We start from the raw sequence: 21,296 nt of genomic DNA, 5'->3' as shown, positions 1-21,296 counted from the left end.
ATCTATGCCGCTCATTCCAGGGATGCGTCTCCCCGGCACACGGCACGTGGACCTGGGTGATCGGGCAGACCTTGCTCCCCGAAATGCTCCAGGACTGGCCGCCCCGTCTCGCCTGGGGCCTCCCTGCCCAACGCCCCGGGGGACGGGGCGGTAGCGGGCGCGGCCAGAGGCGCAGAGGTGAGGTCACCGCCCGCCCCGGGCTTCCCGCCGCCTCCGGCCGAGTCTCCCCTGCCCGCCGGATGGGCCTCCTCGGGCCGCGCTCCGCTGGGGCCGCTGGCAGGGGCTGCTCGCCCACCGCCGGTGCCGTGTCCAGCGATCCGTGCGGAGGCACAGCCCGGCTCGATACTGCGAGCAGCCGCCCCGGGAGCGCCGTGCGGGGGCGGATGCGAACGGCCCCACCCGGACCGCGGCGGGCGGGGGCTCTGCCTGAGGCACGGCCTGGGCGAGGACTTGCGGGGTCTCTCTGGCCGCAGCCGGCGCCGCCTCGCCGGGCGGCAGATGACGGGATCGAGCGCACCTGCCGGGCTCGGCTCAGGGGCGCCTTGCGGCTGCTGCTGTCCGTGCCGCGAGGGCTCCGGTAGCACCGGCCCACCTCCCGCGGCGGTGCCCGCACGGGGCGCTGGTGGCGGCGGCGGCGGGACCGAAGGCCGGGAGAGCCCCCGCTCTGCCGTCGCCGTGTGCGCGTGGTCGGCCCGGCGGGACCCGGGCGGGACTGGGCTGCGGCACCCGCTCGGGTTCCTGCAGCTGGCATCGCTCGCAGGAGAGGCTCGGGAGTTCATTTCCATTCAAGAAATGTAAAATCAGATGGTCGTCAGCTACAGCATTATTTTACGGTACTGGTGCTAACCACTCAATGGTAAGTTAAAGGTACAAATCAAATTGTCCAAACCAGACTTTTTGAGTCTACATCTAAAGACATGCCAAGCGTGGACTTTAATCTTGGATTTAAAGCATGCATAACTGCTCTAAAGAGTAGTTCCAGTGTGTGGTGTGGGTTAACCCTGTTAGGCAGCTCAGTTGCTCACCCTTCCCCTTACAGTGGAATGGGGAGAGAATCAGAAGGGCCAATGTGGAAAAATTCATGGGTTAAGAGTGTAAGAGGTAAAGCAAAGCCGCGTGTGCAAGCAAAGCAAAATATGGAATCTATTCATTATGTCCCCTTAGCAGGCACATTTATAGCCATTTCCAGGAAAGCAGGGCTTCATCAGGTCTGATGGTAACTTGGAAAGCTACATGTTGTCAGTCACGTGTCTCCTCCTCTCCCCAGCTTTGATTGCTGAGTGTGGCATCATATGGTGTGGGAAGGGCCTTGAATCAGTTTGGTCAGCTGTATCCCCTGCAAGCTTCTTGTGCTGCCCTACTTCTGGGACAGGAGCCACATGAGAAACAGAGATGGCCTTGGCTGTGTGAGCACTGCTCAGAGATAGATAAACAGCAATGTGTTTGAAACACTCAGTTTGGTCACCAAACACAGCACCCTGCTGGCTACCGTGGAGAAAATTAACTCTGGTCCAGCTAAAAAAACTACAGTGTGAAAGACAAAAAGATGAAATAACAATCTTTTAAATGTCATGCAATTTTGATTTTGCCTGATCAATTTTTTTTCCAGTGGACACAAAGTCTAATTGTTTACCATAGGAGGAGTTTGCTTAGGGATGCACAGCAGATTGTCATGGAGAAGTTTATGAGTGTACAGGGAACTGTGTGGTTTGTTAGTTCTAATGGCACAAAATAAGTATACGGCAACACTGTATATTGGTCTGGCTTACCATCTGTGTATTTAGAATAGAAATGGCCAGTTTAATTTTTTTTAAGCAGTATTTTATAAGGAGTGGAATAATACTGCCTTCAGTTTAATCCTTCAAACAATATGCTCCTGACTTTGGATCTTATAAGAGAGGAAGGGCACCAGTGTGTCAAAGAGTCTTTCTGAAAAATGTAATCTATGAAAAGATTAGCAACAGACAATCTAGATAAAGATGGTAAATGATTTGGAATTTTTATTTAGCACCAGTGGTTTGTGTTGTTACTTTTGACAAAAATCATAAAGTAGAGGATAGAAAATACCTTTTTTCAGAAATAATAAGTTACTAAGGCTGTTTGTTAGTCGTGGGTTTTTATTTAGGCCCTGTGTAAACCAAGGCTTAGGCTGTCTATTATTTCTGTACTACTGAATCCAGTACTTCGTATTAGCAACTGAAGCTCTGCAATCACCTCTATCAGTTTGCCCCCTATCCTTACCCTAGATTGGGAGATAAATAAACCGAGAGTTATCAAAAATTTCACTCAGTGTAAACTTTGTGAAGATACTGAAATGAGCAGCTTAAAAGGTCTTCAGCTGTCTCCATGCAAAGAAAACAAGTTACAAAGGAAGGCCATAATGCGGAGAGCATGTGAGGAAGATAAACAATTACCAAGAAATGCCTCTTGAACTAAATTAGCACTTGGTTCCACCTTTTAGTAAGGACAGTGTCAGTTGTGGAGGATTAAAGACAGATGACGGAAAAGAAGTTCTGGAAGTAGAAGCTGTGCAGCAAAGGTAAAAACAACATCTAGTTGGAAGGCAATACAGAACAATTTCCATTTCAAAATTCTAAGAAGACAGACCAGGTATTGGAAGAATCTATAATAGGAGTTTATTAAAAAGTGTTGTGAGCATAGTGGTACAGTGTGGCTAAAGCCTGAGTGATTCCTTGGTTTAGGAAGGAAAAAAAAGATGATTTAAGTATATGAAAGTTTGTAGGTGCATTCTTGATCCCATACGAGCTTTGAGAGAAAATTTTAGAAGGACTGTGACAAAAGAAATAAGAAGAAATGTGATTAATTTGAGCAGCCTGATCTACTGAAATATGCCCCTACCTACAGCAGGGAGACTGGAACTAGATGATATTTAGAGGTCCTGTCCAACCCAAGCCATTCTATGATCGTAACTGTGACAAGAGCTCTTTATTGTGACCTTGCCGCAGAAGAAAACACATTGTGTAACTGCACTTGGCCAACAAGCTGGGCAGATGTATATTAATCATTGGCTGATGACAAGCTCAGAGGTAACTGCGCAATGTGATGCACCTTCAAAAAATGTAATCCTGGCATGTATTAAGGAAGAAAATTTCCAACAATGATGAGGGCTTGTTAGTTGTCATGCACAAATGGACAAGGGACAGAGATTTCTAGTCTCCTGTATTGGAGATTAATTGAACCTTGGCCAAGCACGCGGAAGTGATTGGTAAAGGAAGAGTGTTTCTTCTGAGGCGGTTTTAGAACACCTTGTCTTGCTTAATGAAACAGTAACAAATACAAAGACTGGGAGGTGATATGACTGCAGTCTGTCTGTCAGGGCAGTGAGGAGGAACAAAGCCTGCTTAGGGGGAATACTGCAAAGTAGCCATCGATACCAGTAGCTAAATTTAGCATTAAAACAAATTTGTATAATTTGTATCATGTTCTACTTGCATACTAATTGGAATTAAAAGATACAAAATTGGACTTAATTATCATTGGTTTTATAAAAGAAACCCTTTTAAATATGCTGAAAGCATACTTTTGAAGTTAAAATTTGCCAAGTACTCTCTGTAGTGAAGAAATTGAACGCTCCTAATTACACTGACTTTATGTATTTTCTGACTACGGATCTGTGCTGTTGATTTCAGGAGGTCAAAATTAATGAGTATGTTGGGGAAACCATGATTTTCACTCCTTAAATAACTGCGTATTTCTTTTCTTTAAGATTCTGTGTTCTGGTATGTCTTGAGCTCTAGATTTTGCTCTTTTTCTTTGCTTCTAGAACCTGCTGTTGTTTCAGTACTCTCTCACAGGTCCTCACAGGATCTGTATTTACCTATTTGAACTAGGCCTATAGTGTGTTAGGAAAAAAATTATTGCCCAATAAATACAGATATATGGTATATTTTTTCTAGTTCTTTTTAAGTAGGTGTGTGAACTGGGGATATATGGACACGAAAGATTAATTTCCAGAAGGAAACTTAAGTAGCCTTAAGAAAATCACCTATGTTTGATTTGCTTCAACAACTCTACACTCATTTGTAATTTAAATTAAGTTCTTGTGGCACAACTGTATTCATTGCTCAAGAGAAGGAAAACTTGTTTTTCTAGTAGGTGTGGCTGCTGTTACTGACATTAACAGAGCACCAGCTATCTGAAATACAGTGTGTCCATAGCTGACTTAGGTATTGTACCAGGATTTTTTTCCCTCTGTATTGTTCTGTATTGAATAATACTTGCAATTTACCTTAAAAATATTTAAGTTTTTATCTGTTTGAAATAAACAATTGGTAGATTATCTCAGCAAAATACCTTAGCAAAAAATAAATGGAGGACTGAACAGAACTTCACTCAGCTATCTGCTTTAAAAGGTACTTTTTCCTTTCCAGTGTTCACTGTTTAAAACAGTTGAAAAGATGTATTTCTTCTTGTTTATTATCTGCTAGCAAAAGCAGAAGAAAAAAGCAGGTAATAAATTGATTCTGTTATTTAATGTTGACATGTTTTGATATTTCTTTAGTTAAAAACTATTCTATAAGACTGAACAATATTTTTAAGTCATAAATAGATAAGACTAAGGAAAAAATGTTAAATGTGACCTCCTCTATGTTGTAAGAATGCTAATTTATATAATAACATCCTTGGAATGAGAATGCTTGGGGAAACTTTTTGTACTTTAGAATGTTTCATAAAAAGACTTAGAAAATTTGAGTTGTTTTCAGTCACAAATCTCCAGCTGGAAGTCATGTTGAAATAGAAAATGAAATAAAATTTATCTATGTTAATTTAGCTATGTAAGTGTGACTTTGCAAAATGTAAAACTGCTTAAAAGTTTCTGCCCAAACTGTGGCAATTAAGATAAAAATAGTTTAGGGAACAGGGAAGGCTTTTTAGCACATAGAGAGGGGTGGGGAACCTGAAACTGTTTGAAGTGATAAAACTTTATGTAACTACTCTATAATGGTAAGAATAGGAGGTAAAACTAAGTGTCTATTTAGGTAAGGCAGACTGCAAAAAGAGTGTGTGTATAGATAATTTTAAACTTGCTACTTTCAAACTGTATAAAAAGCTATGGTATTCCTTTGCTCAGGGGAGTGCACTGGGGAGAACACCTGCCCCTTTGCATTCCCCGGCTGTAATAGAAGTGCTTTTCAGATCGTTCAAAGGTTTCTTTGAATCAATGTGACAGTAGCAGACTCTTACCATGTATTTGCGGTTCTGATCCTAATTGTAAGAACTTCTGGGGGAAGGACTTCTCCGTTTCAGAGACAGAGGAGTCAGTGCTTTCTGCTGCTCCTTTTCTGCTTTGCACCTAGTGGGATACAGTGAGTTTTCTGGTGCCCTGTGACTGTTCCAGTCTGTAAAGCAGTTTCTTGGTAGCTGGCAAAGGCTGCTGTAACTCATAACCCTTGGCAAATGGGGCATTTTAAGGAGTATGTTGTGATTGTAGTTCTCCTTACTTGGCTTTCTCATGAAAGAGCAGTTGTGAAAATATTTTAAATTATTCTGAAGGCATGAATGATTATTTTTTGCTTACTAGAAACATTTTCTTCATCTCTGCAACAGCATCGCTTTGTTTCGTGTTGGCATTTTACCCCACACTTCTTGCTGGCAGCTGGGGAAACTCTTCTTCCAGTCTAGTTTTCTGATCTGGCGTGAATTTGATTAATCTGGGACACACTTTTTCCAAAGATCCTTGTGATACAAGCAGGCCTTTGAAGAGACTTGCTGTTACTTTACTGTTTATGGATCATATCTCAATGCCTAAAGATGAATTTGTAGAGAAAACTTCAATCTGAGCTCCATTTGCAGAAATTACTGCTTGAGAGTGCCCTGAGCTCCAGTCTGGGCATTCACACTTGCTCAAGACTGTGGCCATGCAGCAGCAGGAGTGTAAGAGCCTACCACCAAAATGTTCCAGGAGCTGAGCCAGCATTAAAGCAGTGTGAAGGGGCCCTGATCTCCAGTGAGCATTAATATGTGGTGACCTTTCCTGCAAGCCCTTCCTTGTACAGTGCTAAGTAGGGTAGAGCTGCCAACTGAGAATAAGTTTATTACCTGCATAGATTTCACCTGTCTACTGCTGGATTGTATGAATTGACCTTCCTCCGTATGTATTGCCTCATCTGTGGTGAACTGCAAATTAGGAAATTTATAAATTAGCAATTATATCTGAACCATTGTGTGCAATCCCCAATTAGTATGTTTATTATGAACTTGATTAATTCTATATACATTTAATTTATATATCAGCCTCTTGCTTGTCTGTGAGAAGTCTGGTTGCAAGGATTTTTTTTACATAATATACGCTGTAGGGGAAACAAAAGTTTTGCTTTGCTTTAAGAATTACTGCCTAATTATTAAATTGGTTATTCTAAAATTTGGATTATAGAAAATATTGATTAATAATAATTATTAATAATTACTCCTTGTGCTGCTGTATATAGACCTCTGTTATATTCTCCTACAGACCCCTCCATGTACAGAAACTGCTCCAGACATCTGACAAATGGAGGCATTCAGAGTGTCACATGCAGTATCATCCATACCATTAAAGGTGTGTTCTGTGGCTGATTTTACATAAAAGCACAGTAGCTGGGTCTCTGATTAAGTCAGTGCAAAATGATAGAGATTTACCCCCATCTTATTTGTGAAATTCTTGAGCAATTATCATGAGTCGATATTATCTCATACACTACGTATTTTCTTTTCTGCAGATGTGGCAACATAAAGTACAAGGACAAAGAAATTTACATCCACCTTTAGATAAATTCAGAATGTTGTGTGGCAGGAAAAAATCTTACTTTGTTGCTGCTGTGTGCATTATTACTCTAACTTCAATGGTCACAGTTTCTTATCTTAGCTTGCAGAGACTTTCTCACCAGCCAAAAGTAATTCAAGAAGGTAGCAAATGTAGAGGGGAAATTGCCAATAGCACAATAACACCATTAAAAGATAACAAAACTTTTATTATATCCCCATACTTTGATGACAGAGAAAGCAAAGTCACTCGTGTGATTGGGATTGTTCACCACGAAGATGTGAAACAACTATACTGCTGGTTCTGCTGTCAGCCCAATGGAAAGATCTATGTATCAAATGCAAAAATTGATGTTCACTCAGATAGATTTGGATTCCCTTATGGTGCAGCAGATATAGTTTGTTTGGAACCTGAAAACTGTGACCCAACGCATGTATCAATTCATCCGTTTGCACATGGAAATATTGACCAGCTGCCAAGGTTTGAAATTAAAAACCGCAAGCCTGAGCCCTTTTCTGTTGACTTCACTGTGTGCATCTCTGCCATGTTTGGAAACTACAACAATGTCTTGCAGTTCATACAGAGTCTGGAAATGTACAAGATTCTTGGAGCACAGAAAGTGGTGATCTATAAGAACAACTGCAGCCATCTGATGGAGAAAGTCTTGAAGTTTTATATAGAAGAAGGAACTGTAGAGATAATTCCCTGGCCGATAAACTCACACCTCAAGGTTTCCTCTAGATGGCACTTCATGCAAGATGGAACACACATTGGCTACTACGGACAAATCACAGCTCTAAATGACTGTATATACCGTAACATGCAAAGGAGCAAGTTTGTGGTTCTTAATGATGCCGATGAAATAATTCTTCCTCTTAAGCATCCAAACTGGAAAACAATGATGAGCAGCCTTCAGGAACAAAATCCAGGGACTGGCATTTTCCTCTTCGAGAACCATATCTTCCCAGAAACCATCTCTACTCCCATGTTCAACATCTCGTCCTGGAATACTGTGCCAGGTGTTAACATATTACAGCATGTTCACAGAGAGCCTGACAGGAAAGATGTAATCAATCCCAGGAAGATGATAGTTGATCCACAAAAGGTGATTCAGACTTCTGTCCACTCTGTCCTACATGCCTATGGGGACAGTGTGAATGTTCCCATGGATGTTGCCCTCATTTATCACTGTCGGAAGCCCCTTCAAAGAGACCTCCCCAGAGAATCCCTTGTCAGGGATACAGCCCTGTGGAGATACAACTCATCATTAATCATGAATGTTAACAAGGTGCTATCTCAAACCATACTGTAAGTTCAAAAGGGAAACCTGAGTTCTAAGGAGGGAAAGTGGAGAGCCACCCTTACTGTGGGAAGGCAGAGGAGATTGGTTAAAGAGCACATCAAAATGATTTCCACATGAAGGTTACATTTTGCAGTGATTATTTAGGGAATCTATAGCAGAGCCAGGAGTCATTTAATCATATTAAAGTTCAATGTAGATTGCACTCTTGTAAAATGTAAAATTTGTTTTCAGTTAAAAAAATAAATTTAAAAAATCAGTATTTCTCAACTGATTCAAATAATGCAAATCAGTTTTCAACTGTGCTAGAAATACAGCTATAGTCATTAGTATTAAACCTAAGTTGCTTAATTCTTGAAGTTTGTATGTCACTGGATACAAAATTTGTATGCACCAATTGAGTAAAAGGTAAATTACTTTGTTAGCTCTACATTTCAACTGTAAAAAAATTAACCCCTCATGTTCTTGGAAATAGTGTCTGTTAAAGTGGTGATGTATTGTCACACTAAACAGCTGTTGGGAGTTTTGCTGATCCCAGTGTCTGTTCAACTGGGTTTTTGAGACATGTAAGTTTAAGAAGAAGAGTGATCACTCTAATTACCCAAAGTTGTTCTGAATTACTTAAGTGGTAAGTGCTGAATTGTGTTGGAAAGGTTTAAAACAGAGGCAAGGGAAACAGCCTGGCGTTGAAGAGACTTTTGTGAACTGAAAAGAAGCTATTTCGAGGAGGAAAAAAATGGATGGCTGAACAACTGTTTATGAAACATGTTAGTTTGTTGGGGTTTTTTTTGGGACCTTGAAGCCTCATAAGAAAATGTTTCTTGATGAAATTTAGGCATGAGTTGCATTTTTTTAGTCCATTATGTGGTGGGTAAGTTGAATTATATTGCTTCCTTGTGTAGGTGGTAAGGGTACAGAAGCTGCATCTTTTCCAACCTTTATCTAAAAATAGTGCCAAGTAGTTACTAACTTCTGCTGAAGGGTCAGATGGAAAGCAAAGCAAACAAAAAAACCTCAGTGTAGTTCCATGGTTTCAGTCATATGTTTTCTGTTTGATAAGTCCCCAGAGCTGTATGTGCTGTACTGTTGTGGCATTGTATTAGAACATTCATTTGAAGGCACATCTGAGGGCAGTCAGTCTGACACTGGTGTCTGACAGAGGGAAGTGTGTGAGAGGTTTGCTTTTTTATATTTCTACACCAGTGTCACTCTTTCATCTCTTCATCTATTTTGTGGTGGCACATACCCTTAAGGAGCTCTGTCAGTACTAGATTAGTATTATTAGCTAGCAGATGTCCAAGAGGAACTTTACTTAGAGGTCTTCAAGAGGCAGTCTTTAAAAAACTATTTGCTAATTGTGTTCATAATTATTAGCTGCTATGTTACTGGTTAAAATTTCATTTGTAAAACTAAAAGGGTAGAAGAGCAGCATAGTGTGTACTGGATGCTTGTCATTGTGGTTTCTGCTTGCATACTCTGGGGCAATGTAGAAAAGGAAAATTTAGAGTTCTGATTTAGAATTCTGATTTAGTTTAAACTTTTCTGCAACTTGTGAAATACCTGTGGCAGAATTCCTTTTCAACTACCACTTCACAGCTTTTGGCTAACTGCAGCATTTGCTTCGGAGTGGCTGCAATGTCTCCGAAAGTTTGTATCAACAAACTGGCAGCTGTGTTTACAGCCCAGGTGCCTGCTGCAGGGGTACTGTCTTGCTTAGTAACAGGTCCACTTAGAAGTTTAGACTCATGTAGTTTGCAAAGGGCATCTGGAAGTCCAACTCATAGCATGGTTTGCTCAGGACTTTGTCTAGGCTGGCTGGACACACAGTCTCTCTGGGCAACCTGTTCCCGACTTAACCTAACCTCTAACAAGAGAATTTCTCTTGTTGCAGTTTGTGACAATTGGCCGTTGTCTTGCTGTATGAGTCTGACTTTGTCTTCTTTTAGTTCCTTATTAGTTAGCTGGAGACAGTAGCAGGGCCTCCCCTCCCCTTGCCCACCACCACCTTCCTTTTCCTCACCGTTCTTTCTGGAAGGCTGAACTTGGCTTTCAGTTTCTCAGTCATCTTGTGCTCCACCCCTCTGGATTCTGCATCATCAAGGTCACTAACAAAGTAGTTACCCACATTTTCCTGTTTCACTGATCTGGGTACAATGACATTTCTGGCATGCTCCTGTTTAATCTTTCAGTTAACACACTGTTTTACAGGTGGCTCCTTCAGAGGAAGCTGAGTTACCACACACATCATACACAGTGTAGTTACTCCTACATTAAGAATGATGAAAACTTGGTGTCAAGACAAGTAATTGAAAGCTTTCTACTTCATGTAAGCTTTCTTCACTTTTGAGTGCAGTTTGACTTGAGAGTTGTGAATTTGGGTTCAATTTTTTAAAATCCTTGACTACAGAAACATTTTTCAAAGTAAATTGGTATGAATAAAGGTGGAAAACTGAGTGCTTAAGACTCTGGCCTTGAATTTAAGAGACAGTGCTCCACTGTGACTTCATGCAATTCCTATTGCATCACTCAAATACTGATTCTTGCATATGAAAACTCCCACTGGTGTAATTAATACTGCAGACATTGGGGAACCCTGGCCTTCATTCAGTACTAAGTATGAAATTGGGTCTCCTTGGAGAGTGGGAAGAAAAAAATCATATTAACAACAGTAATGCGAACAGTTTTGTCTTTTCAAGGACATGAGCCAATCTTCATGAAAACTCCTGTTTTCATGTTGTGTAAAAAAAAAAAAGACATTAAGGGGAGATTTTATTTTAAGGGAGGAGGGGAAACCAACCTAAAGCGTTTCTAAAGCACGTGATGTCATAGATACAGCTTTTAAGTACATGTTAAATAGCACAAAAGTATGTGAACAAGTATTTGCTACTCAGCAGTTACCTTCTGTACGTCAGGTCTCTGATGATCAATAAGACCTTTTTTCAACTCCTGTGCTTTCCGGCAGACTTTTGATTTTTTTCTTTTTTTTTTTTTCCCAGAGATGTGGCATTCTGTCATTTGCCCCTGCTTTCCAACTCTAGATGTAGCAAGTACTTTAAGTGCATTATGTTAACTGCAACTTCTGGAAAAAGTGAATGGCTGGTAGACATAATTTAATATAAGAAAGTGACTTATTGTAGAGATCGAAATCACCTTCCTATTCACTATATTTCTACCTACCTGTGAACTAAATTATGTTCTAACACAAACTACAGGAAATAAGGACTATAAAATACTGATCAAGCCATTCTGAGTTATGATGAACACTGTCAGAGGTTCTCTGCGGTTAACTGCGATGGCAAGCTCTTGCTGAGGAGAAATCATATTGACATGTTCCTGAACTTAAAGAAATTATTATTGTTAACATCTGATCCTAGTTAAAGGGCTCATTTGATTCTTCTATTTCAAAGGCTAAGTATTTAAAGCTACCAGAAAGAAAAACATTTTGGAGAAAGATTCTGGAGATAGAAAAGGTTTGCTATCTTCTCATTTTTGTTAAGCAGCCATGCACTGTAACCAGTATTTGCTGTTAGATGTATAAAAGCCTATGGTTCTAAAATAGTAGCTTCACCTTCTGTTTCAACAACAAAAAAATAGTCAGAAGTCAGGTCAAGCACTACTTCATTTCAGACTTGATAGCAGACTTGAATGGTTTAAACATTACAAGCTATGCTTCAGAACCCAAATAGGTATATTTAAACATGAGTATAGACAAAATGTTGTGGTGAATACTGTTAGCATGCTGTATTGCATTATGTCCAAAACAACCCGTTCCCAAATGCCCAAATAAAAGTAAATGATTGTGCATTGCATGATGATACCATTGGGTGCGCAACTTTGGTTCATGCAAAGTCTCATTTTATGGACACGCTGCTGACAGTCCATATATTCCTGAAGATTCTGCATATGTGAGCTTTTCAGCCATGTTCTTTCCATAACACCAAATGGATGCTATGGTCTGGCATACTGGTGGCAAAAACCAAGCCCGTATCATTTTGGCCATTTAGTCCATTTAACCAAGACATTTCACCAGCCAAAAAACTTGAACCTCTCTTTGACTTTCTATATTCTGGTAGTGGCCAGCGGCTTATCAGTTTTTCTGTCCTCAAGTCCATTATATACAGGTATCTGTTATCAAATAGTAGAGCAAATATCTCTCCAAAGCCCAGCAAGGACACATTTAAGAAGTCTGGAGGTTTGATAACCCTAGAAGACAAGAAAACAGTGTTAGAAACTCACAATGCAGTCATGAGCTTGAATTACTAAACCAAATCCTTAGGTGTCTATACTCACCCTTCTGAAAGAATTTAGCAAGAACTGGATGCAAATTTTTCAAATTAAGCAACTGACACTTAGCTGCAGTCAGGCCTGTGGTTTCAGTTCTGACTTTGTGCATTCAGGACAGACCCTTCTGAACATAAATAAAAGTTAGGGTTTAAAAGGGACTGTTTTGCAGAGCTCAAGGGAAAAAAAGCCTTGTTTCCAGATACACACAGAAGAACAAATGTAATCGTGTTTTACAATAAATTTCCATATGGATTTCATGTCTCAATATCTTAAAGAGGTAAAACATCTTGCTAATCTTTTGACCACTCTTTTAAAAGGCAGAAGTAAAACACAGAAATGCCTTATTGTGATAGGCAGGTAAGATAAATCATCCAAGACTGGTCCTTAACAGAATGCTGTTTTACTGATATAGCTTTATGCTAAGTTAAGCATTTTCATCCTGGGGAGAAAGAAAAATATTTGTTAGTTCCCCAATATCTTTACGATATTTTCCCTTATTAAATAAAACTTGGAAAAGAAATTAAAGAGTTGAGGTTTCCACAACTGGCTGTACATTTGATCATAGCATTACATAAAGCACAGAATTGAGGCACAAAAACGTATGGAGCTGAAAATCCATTCGCACCAGTAAGAGAACATCTTTCTCTTTTGAAAGATGGGAGGGTGAACTGAGAGGTGAAATTACCCAGTTACTCTTACTGATAAGAAGCATGTCTTTAGGAGTAGATCTTTCAATGGTAGACACTCCCCAAATATTCAGGCCATTTGAATTAAGAGTTAACTGCTAGCAGTTCTGAAATGCACTTTTTTCTTTAGTAAGTTACAGTCTGATGCCACCATTTCTAATTGATACAGCTTCATTCTTTTTATGGAAACAGAATGCCATCATGTTTGATCCTTTACTGCAGTCTGATAGATTTCACTACCATTCCACAGCATTATCAAGAATGATAGATCAGTAGTGCTGTAAGGAAAAAGTCTTTTTAATTTCTTGTCTGATCAAAGGACCCTCAGAAATGTCTGCCTGGTTCTCTTACAGCAGTCTCTATGGCAACATTAGCTTTGGGTCACTACAGTTTCCCGTTCACAACTCCTGGCACTGAAGTCTGATTTAACTCTATATTGAAACACTTCAGCTTACAGAATGAAAATGTGAAAGAGGAGTACCATGTGGCCATAAACCAAAACAGCAATCAAGTGATTTGTATTATCAAATAAGAAATTAGAATTTAACCTGACAATATGCATGAAGTAAGATGTTTACAGAATTTTTATCAAGATTCTTTGGGTCCCATCTAAAGTAAGTCATTAAAACTAGTATGTTCTACTTCTTATTTATTTAAAGAACACTGAATCCTAAACTGGAAGGTTTACCTGAGAATATCATAGCTGGCAAAGTCCCACTGGTACAGTCCTAGTGCTGAACTGCACACTATGTATTTACCATCAAAGTGCAGTCTGGGCTGTAGGGAGATGCTGCGATCTTCAGAAACAGACAGTGTTTTTAAGCACTTGCAGTTTATTTCCCTTCCAATAGGCCAAATCTGCAATTGAAACACAGTTTAAGACCATAAAAAAGTCACATTATAAACTGTTACACAGCAAGCCTCACAGTCTCTCCAGGCATCAGGTAAATGTGTGCGTGTTTTTTCAGATATATTTATCTTCTTTAGGTAGGAGAATCAATTCTCCAAGTGACTTGTCTAACACTATTGTTGCAGTATATGTTGTTTCTAGCCTAAAAAACTCCAGTGAAAATGGATGCTTTAAAGAATGGCCAAAAAAAAAAATAAAAAAAACCCCAACCATCCAACTGGGACAGAAATCTAACAGCGTTTCAGTTATGAAACACTTCCATAGCCACAAACTTACAGCACTCTCCAACCCCAAAGTCCCCAACAGCAACAGTACTTGCAGCTAAGTGCTTCACTGTCAAGTTAGCACATCAGGCATGCACTGAAAGCACCGATTCTTTGCACTACCATTCATGTAGAGCAATCGTTTAAATAAGCACTGATAATTAGTGCTTAAGATAAGCACTGAAAAATTAGCTTCCAAAGAGTTTCATGCCTTGTATGCAGCCTCACAAGCAGAAAATATGGGAGAAAATAAAGCCTTATATTATTTGTAAACTTCAGCAAAGTACTCAAGCACTTTATTTCCCTGTGTACCAAAATGATATATATGTGATATATATATAGTACATACCTTGATTTCATACTTATCTGCACTTAGGAGAATATGATCCCCAGGACTATGCATAAGAGATTTGACTTTGCACTTCTGCAAAACTACCTGTAATTGAAGGATGCAATAATTTATGTCGATGCTGGTAAATAACAAAACTTTCATTTGTATTTGTCACTTCACTAACCACCTGCATAGTGTATCCTTGTATAAAGGCAACACAAATACTTTTAGCAACTGAAAGAAAACCAGTTTACGCTTTTATTGTTCCTGCTAGTGCCAATTTACTCTATTAATAAACACACATACACCCTTCACCTGCAGAGTCACCCCCGATCTTCCAAGTTCTGAAATAATCAGAAGAAAAATACTGTTTCATGCTTAGATTTTTGTTATCAAGATCATTAGATTTTTTTACATCATTCTTAAAGCAGCATTCTTTCAGAACCAATTTTTATTCAGTCTTTGAATCAAACACTGATTCCTAATTTTACTTCAGCTGCTTTGGAATAGAAATATCTTCAATGGTCTGAAAAGTTTAATTATAGCTTACTTTATTTTTCCTATTGAAATATTATTTTGCAGAATTTCCAGATGTTCTCCAGATTCTACAACTAGTTGCAGGGTTAGGATTAGAAAAACAAAATTTAGAACACGTTACAAATTCAGTGCAAGTGTTTGCGAGATTAATTAGAAATCAATATTCCCACCTTAGTGACCCATTCTGTGTGTCCAGTAAGGGTATTCAGGCACGTTCCTGTTGATAAGGCCCATACTTTCACAGTGAAGTCTGCAGAGCCACTGACCAGAACATCAAGTTCATCATTGTAATCCACACTAAAAACTACAAGCAAAGAGATACTAAGTAAGGAATATCAGTTTCTGTGTTCTTCTGTGAGACACTAACTAGTAGCCTCCCTATGAATTTAGTAGCCTCTAAATTCATGTGCTACTTCATCTTTAACTGTTGTTCTTGAACTGTATACGTGAATTGTTGCTCTGGATTCTTAAGTTTACATTGCAAAATTACTGAGGGTTTTGTCCAAATTAAGAGCATTTACATCAGTGGTTCCTTAATGGCTGGATTATGGCAGTGTAACTAGTTCTTATTTCCAGAGTTCTAGTAAGACAATTTCAGCAGGATTAGCACATTTGATAGATCTCTTTACTCATAGGGGAACAGACCTACAGCTGAGTTGAGGATATTTTGAAGAAGAGGACAGAGAATTTAATTATGAGGGAAATGCAAATACAAATTCCCAGGTCCTATTCTGCTCTTTGCTGTAAGCTGATCTACAGTCTGGGGATATAAAGAATGGTCACGGCCATATGTTATCTAAGGTTTGCATCGTTTTGGTAGACATGAAACTACTGAATAACCATGGCATTTAGTATTACTTCCATGGAACTGCAAAATACTACATGGCTAAGATAAGCTCTGGCATATTCGAGGACAGATTTAGATCTGTTCTGGTCGCTTCCCCTGCTATGGGGGAACTGAGGTGATTCAAGTGACTGAGGACAGAGCCTATAAAAATCAAAAAAGCTAATGTGCAAAGAGCTAACTAAATTATAATTTGTTTGATGATGATACGTTACTTGACTGGTGAAATTACAAATTGAAAATTTCAACATACCTGCACCAGTGTGTCCTCTAAAATGCTGTGTTTTTGCTCCAGAGCTCCATTCCCAACAGGCTACTGTGTTATCAAAAGATCCTGTGACAAGCTTTTGTTCATCAAACTTCACTGCAGCACAAGTGTGTGTCTGGATACCATATATGCACTGACCTGTGCTTACATCCCACAGTTTTGCAGACAAGTCATCTGATCCTAGAATATAAAAGAACAGGATAACTGGAAGCAAAGAGTAAATAATATTTCCAATCCTATACTCATCTTTGTTCGTTATAAACATAGCATTTACACGGAATCACAGAATGGTTATGGTTGGAAGTGACCTCTGGAGGTCAATTCTTCCAGTCCCGCTACTAAGCAGGGCAACCCACAGCCCAGGACTATGACCAGACAGCTTTTGAGTGAGCCCAAGGATGGATTCTCCAAACCATCCTGGGCAACCTGTGCTCAATCACTCTCACAGTAAGAAAAGTAAAATCACTCTCACATTAAAAAAGTGTTTAAAGGGAACCTCTTGTGTTTTAGTCTGTGTCCACTGCCTCTTGTCCCATCACTGGGCACCACTGAAAAGAGCCTGGCTCCCTCTTCTTTGCACCCCCACTTCAGGTACTGATAACATCCTGAGCCCTATCTTCTTCAAGATAAAAAGTCCCAGCTCTCTCAGTTTAAGTTGTTGGTTTCTAGTAATCATCTTACAGTACCAACAAATGTGGGAGTACTTAGTCAGGATTCTCAACTTAGCATATAATGTTGTCATCTCAAATGATTGGGAAATCCTTGGAATATTCTCTAACAGCAGTTCATTGTAATTCTGTTACTGTTCTTTCACACTTAATGCTTCATATATGTTCTGTCTGTATTCTTAAGTTCAAACTGAAATCTTGGAATCTGCAGTGTTCAGGGAGGAAGCTGAAATTATGTGCAAGTCAGACTAGTAGCAAGGTTAAATCTAGTTTACATGTCTTCATAAAGCACTTAGGTTAAGAACTGAAAGTGCTTACAGTCTTGTTTCAAGGAAGAAGATAGAGGACTTTTTCTGCCACACTTTGGGAGACTGAAGTGCTCAAACAGCCCAAACGAGGCCCCTTTACCTGAAAGTTATCCTCCTAGAGGATAACTAACATATCCATACTTCTCAAATGAGCTTACTAATAGCAACAGCATGAACAGAGTCATAGAATGTTCTGGACTGGAAAGGATCTTAAAGATCATTTAGTTCTAACCACCCTGCCATGGGCAGGGACAATGATACGTGCTGTTACTATTTTTTTAACTAACAGAGAAATTGATCTCCTTGTTTTCTTATTTAAGTGACTAATGGGTTTATTAGTGCAGCAGGTGTTTCAGAAATTGAAAAAAAAAAGTAATTTTGAATCATCTAAACTGCATTTGCACTATGAAAATAATCTGTCTGGTAAAGGAAAACAAAACTGTCAATAATCATAGGAGGGGAAGAGAAAATAAAGAATTGTAAGACTCCAAGTTGTCTGTCCTTCCTACCTGTACACAGAAGTCCATCTTTATAGTAAAGTGCATATACTCTGGCACTGTGTCCAATTAAAGAGGATGTCTCAAAGGCTTCGTGGTCCTTCAGTTGCTTCATCCTTAAAATAGCCTTTAGGTAAACCTTCTTCCAATGTAGAGGATCCTGAACAGAGTCATCTATCTGCCAACCCAGATTCTTACATGCAGTCTGCCACACCTCTGTACAGGCACTTATAACCTTGTTCCACTGCTTAGAGACGAGGCAACATGTGAGTAAGGTCTGAGGATCAAGCCATTTTAACAGATAAAAACTAAGTTCCAATGGAAGAAGTTTGAGGAAGTCCCTCTTGAGGAGAATCTCTAAATTATTGGAGAGGTGCCTGAGCTGGACTGCTCCACTCAAGCTAATCAGGTGATCCAGAGTTTCATTTTTCTGCAAGTCCGTCAGAGAAAGAAATGTAATAGAAATGTTATCAAGCCATGCTTCAAAGTCCTTTTTCTCCATAAGGTTATGGAAAAATTTACCTGTGATACATCAAAATACTGTATTAGTTCTGTTCAGAAAACAAGGTAAGAATCATATCTTTATTACTGGTACATCAGTATTCCAAATGGCACGTTAACACATAGAATGAAGCGAACAAATGCTTTTTAAAGTATTCAGGACTAAGCATTTGCATGCACTTTGAACTATCATTTGTCCCCCATCAGACTTAAAAGTAAATTGTATGCAGGTAGTGAATGTTAGTATTCATTATGAATGTTAACATCTTTCTTGTTTTAGGTTAACACTTGCAAATTCTGAGTCCAATAAGGTAAAGGTTAGTTTAAGTTTTAAACCTATTATAACAAGTAAACACTGTCTTAGTTTACTCATGGATTATACTGATAAAAGAAAAAAACCAAAGCACATAAGCAGAGCAATAAGCTAGTTACTGACAGAACTTATTCGTATCTTTCTCCTGAACTATTTTAAACACAAAGCAGGTGGCTAGTAATTTTTAAAAAAGATACAAAGAGATGTCCAACAAATTGGGTGAAGGATACATTAGTCATATTTGAATTTGGCTTGGGTAAGGACCTGAGCTTGTGCTGGTCTATTATCAGTTTTGACAGGGTTGCACCACTTTGACCTAGATGCATTAAAAAAACCCCTCCTCTGTCTTTTTTCCTATTTTCCATGTTTATTTCCACTGAGCACTAACTGTGAAATTGAATACCACCTCCTGAAATACATGATCTGCATGTACTTATACTATCCTGTGGCGTCTCAGCTTCCTGGAACCATTGATTAGCAAGACAAATGTCAGGTAAACAGTTTAAAAATCATAATTATTTATTTTCTCTGGAAGGTCTAATTCCATTCACTAGACAACTGTCTGAATTTAATGGAAGCTCCCAAATGGCAAGAATTGAGGAATCTGAGTGGGACTCAACAGTATGTTTATTTGTACACACTTCACCTTCATAGAATAAGATCTTAGAGTACACCTCTTAACAGGGCATAGTAGTACAGAAAAGTACAGTCTTCACTATAAAAGGCTGCACATGGCATGCCATTATTGATAAAAAACACAAGAAAGTTCTGGGTGTCAAATGCACAGAAACAGCTGCCCCTATCGAGTCACAAGTTCATACAGTAACTTTTAACTGCTGACAGTTTTCCTCAGCACATATAGCTGAGCACATCTGCTGTTCAGATAGGCCTGTGTTCTCTTTAAAACATTCTAACAGGCTGTCTCTGAATAAAAAATCCGGTAAGCTCTAAGGTGTTTGTTGTATTCAATATGTGAAGCTAATACTGAAATTAAGGGCCGCCGAAAGCGATGCTGGAGCCCCGTGCACGAGGCTGTTTCCCAGGCGCTCCGCAGCCGGCGCGATCGGCTCCCCTCGCCCGCCCCAGGTACCTCCGCACACAAAGAGCACGCCGAAGGCTGGAGACTCCGCGCCGCTCACCTCAGGAGTCGGCCCGGCGCGGGGTGTCCTTCGGCGGGCAGTCGCCACTGCTCGCGCGGCCCCCCGGAGCCCGGACCGGGCTGGGGCTTCCCTGCAGCCATCGCTCCACGGCAGGACCGGCTCCCGGCACTTCCGCGGCCCGCGCCACAGCCTACAGGCACCCGCGGCGGGAGGAAAGGGGGCGAGCCCGGGGCCTGAGGAGCGCCGAGCGCTGCAAGGGGCGGGGGAGGCCGGGCCTGGCCGAGCCGGGAGAACCGGCGGCACCGGGAACACGGAGCGCCTGCCGACCTCCCGTCAGGTGGCTTCCGGCGCACTCCTGACGTCATCACTGCCCGCCGCGGCGCTCCCGCTCCCCGGGCCGGGGCTGCTGAGGCGTCTCGCTGCCCGCCGGGGTGCCCTGCCTGCGACTCGTACCCGAGGGCGGCAATTTCTGCTCGTTAAGAATATTCCTGTAATTAATATGATATAAAATGCACTAGCGTTTATCATACTGCCTTAAAAATCGCTTATTCTCTGTCCTTCTGTTAGAGGCAGCGTGTTGCTGGAACCGTCCAAGAATCTGAACATGAAAACTGCATCCCCCTTACTGGATTAATTTGGACATTATTTACTTTTTCCTTTAATATGTACTTAACTTGCATTTATTCTCTTCTGTTTGTAATTGCAGGGTTTGCCCGTTGCTGCAGTCCTGTTCCATGGCTGGTGATACCCGAAATCTTCCCACGTTTAGCTTGAGGTGTGTCCAATGCTGCCTGTGTTAAGGAACTGGGTTATGGCCTTCTTGGTAACCAAAGAATTTAATGTTTTTATATTAAGCATCATAAATTACAATCTGAAGTGACTTTTCATAGGGAAATTTATTAAAGATGCTCCTGAGAGAGCCTTGAGCCACAGTCTTCTCTGGCAGAACAGAGCTGTAGCTGTATGGGAGTGAGCTGTAATAATGTGGATTCTTGTTCCTCCTCTCATGAGAAGACATGCCAGTATCTTTTCTTCTACTATGTAAATTAGATTTTAATTTTGTAAATAAATAAATTAAATTTCCTTGCTCCACTCTACCTTTTTTTTATGGCGTGTTACAGTGAAGAAGGTCATGATGTAGCCTGGGTAATGTTACTTGCAGAGTGCAGTATTTGACATTTGTATTGCTGCTGCAATTTCTGGGATGCCTGACCACAGACTAAGTCTTAATCCCAAATGGAGATGAATGCTTGGCCTTCACACCTGTGAGGGTTTTTTCCTACTGCTGTCAAGTTGGCTAGGAATGCATTTAAATCACAGGAAGGGCTGGAGCTCTTAGGAGAATGTCTCCAAGACTTCGGGAAAGATTGATGCTTTTTCAAAAGGAATGACAGGGTCTGGGAGACAGCAAGAATGTACACTTAGTCAGAAAAGGAAAAATACTATCTTTTCTAGTGTTAATTTAAAGGGTAAAGATCTCCAAATGAAGCAGGTCTCAAGTCTAAAAGATGCCTGGAAACATAAACCAATTTGGATTATAGTTTTGGTCAAAGATGGGTAAAGCTTAAGATACAAACACCAATCTCACAGGTAGGATATAGCCCTTCAAAGAACGCAAATGGAATCGGTAATCCAGAGCTCTATGCTACCTCCTGTCTTTTTAATTTCTTGTCTTTTTTCTTTCCAAATTTGGAGTTCACTAGTTCTGCATCTGTGAAAGAAA

General features: G+C 40.3%; 4 protein-coding genes across 15 annotated transcripts in view; 2 read left to right on the top strand and 2 right to left on the bottom strand.

Annotated features, from left to right (window-relative positions):
• Positions 1-17: 17 nt before the first annotated feature.
• LOC135424876 (uncharacterized) lies at positions 18-20,656 on the top strand. 7 transcript variants are annotated; one of them, XM_064676472.1, is made up of 3 exons: positions 217-856; positions 6,473-6,559; positions 6,720-20,656. In XM_064676472.1, exons 2-3 carry the CDS (start codon positions 6,512-6,514, stop codon positions 8,073-8,075), a joined length of 1,404 nt encoding a protein of 467 aa, XP_064532542.1. In that variant the 5' UTR covers positions 217-856; positions 6,473-6,511; the 3' UTR covers positions 8,076-20,656. The 7 variants fall into 7 exon arrangements, with proteins under 7 accessions (XP_064532545.1, XP_064532542.1, XP_064532541.1 ...); XM_064676471.1 differs by having other exon boundaries at positions 217-4,373; XM_064676470.1 differs by having other exon boundaries at positions 217-4,470.
• FBXW2 (F-box and WD repeat domain containing 2) lies at positions 10,820-18,161 on the bottom strand. 3 transcript variants are annotated; one of them, XR_010435407.1, is made up of 7 exons: positions 17,672-18,161; positions 16,172-16,366; positions 15,245-15,378; positions 14,556-14,642; positions 13,722-13,891; positions 12,354-12,471; positions 12,103-12,266 (listed from the first exon to the last, which is right to left on the bottom strand). XR_010435407.1 is itself a non-coding variant. In XM_064676478.1 (6 exons), the coding sequence occupies exons 1-6, from the start codon at positions 18,159-18,161 to the stop codon at positions 11,978-11,980; spliced, it is 1,365 nt and encodes a 454-aa protein (XP_064532548.1). In that variant the 3' UTR covers positions 10,820-11,977. The 3 variants fall into 3 exon arrangements, 2 of the variants coding, with proteins under 2 accessions (XP_064532548.1, XP_064532549.1); XM_064676478.1 differs by lacking the exon at positions 12,354-12,471 and having other exon boundaries at positions 10,820-12,266; XM_064676479.1 differs by having other exon boundaries at positions 12,103-12,471.
• On the top strand, positions 18,960-20,656 carry LOC135425132 (uncharacterized). Its single transcript, XM_064677092.1, has 3 exons — positions 18,960-18,966; positions 19,426-20,063; positions 20,280-20,656. Exons 1-3 carry the CDS (start codon positions 18,960-18,962, stop codon positions 20,316-20,318), a joined length of 684 nt encoding a protein of 227 aa, XP_064533162.1. The 3' UTR covers positions 20,319-20,656.
• The window catches only part of GARNL3 (GTPase activating Rap/RanGAP domain like 3), a 41,822-nt gene continuing 40,138 nt past the window's right edge, over positions 19,613-21,296 (bottom strand). For 2 of the 4 annotated variants that reach the window (XR_010435405.1, XM_064676467.1), the window contains exon 30: positions 21,213-21,284. Coding sequence is in view for 2 of the 4 variants with exons in the window: in XM_064676464.1 (XP_064532534.1) it covers positions 21,179-21,284 (106 nt within the window). In the remaining 2 variants the exon portion in view is untranslated. Of the gene's footprint in view, positions 21,285-21,296 lie in introns of all 4 variants that reach the window. The other 2 variants (XM_064676465.1, XM_064676464.1) reach the window with 2 other exon arrangements.

The sequence above is a fragment of the Pseudopipra pipra genome, chromosome 20 (genome assembly GCF_036250125.1).
Source record: "Pseudopipra pipra isolate bDixPip1 chromosome 20, bDixPip1.hap1, whole genome shotgun sequence".
In the NCBI taxonomy this organism is placed as follows: domain Eukaryota; kingdom Metazoa; phylum Chordata; class Aves; order Passeriformes; family Pipridae; genus Pseudopipra; species Pseudopipra pipra.
The sequence above is the reverse complement of the archived record's forward strand: the minus strand, read 5'-3'. Positions and strand labels throughout refer to the sequence as shown.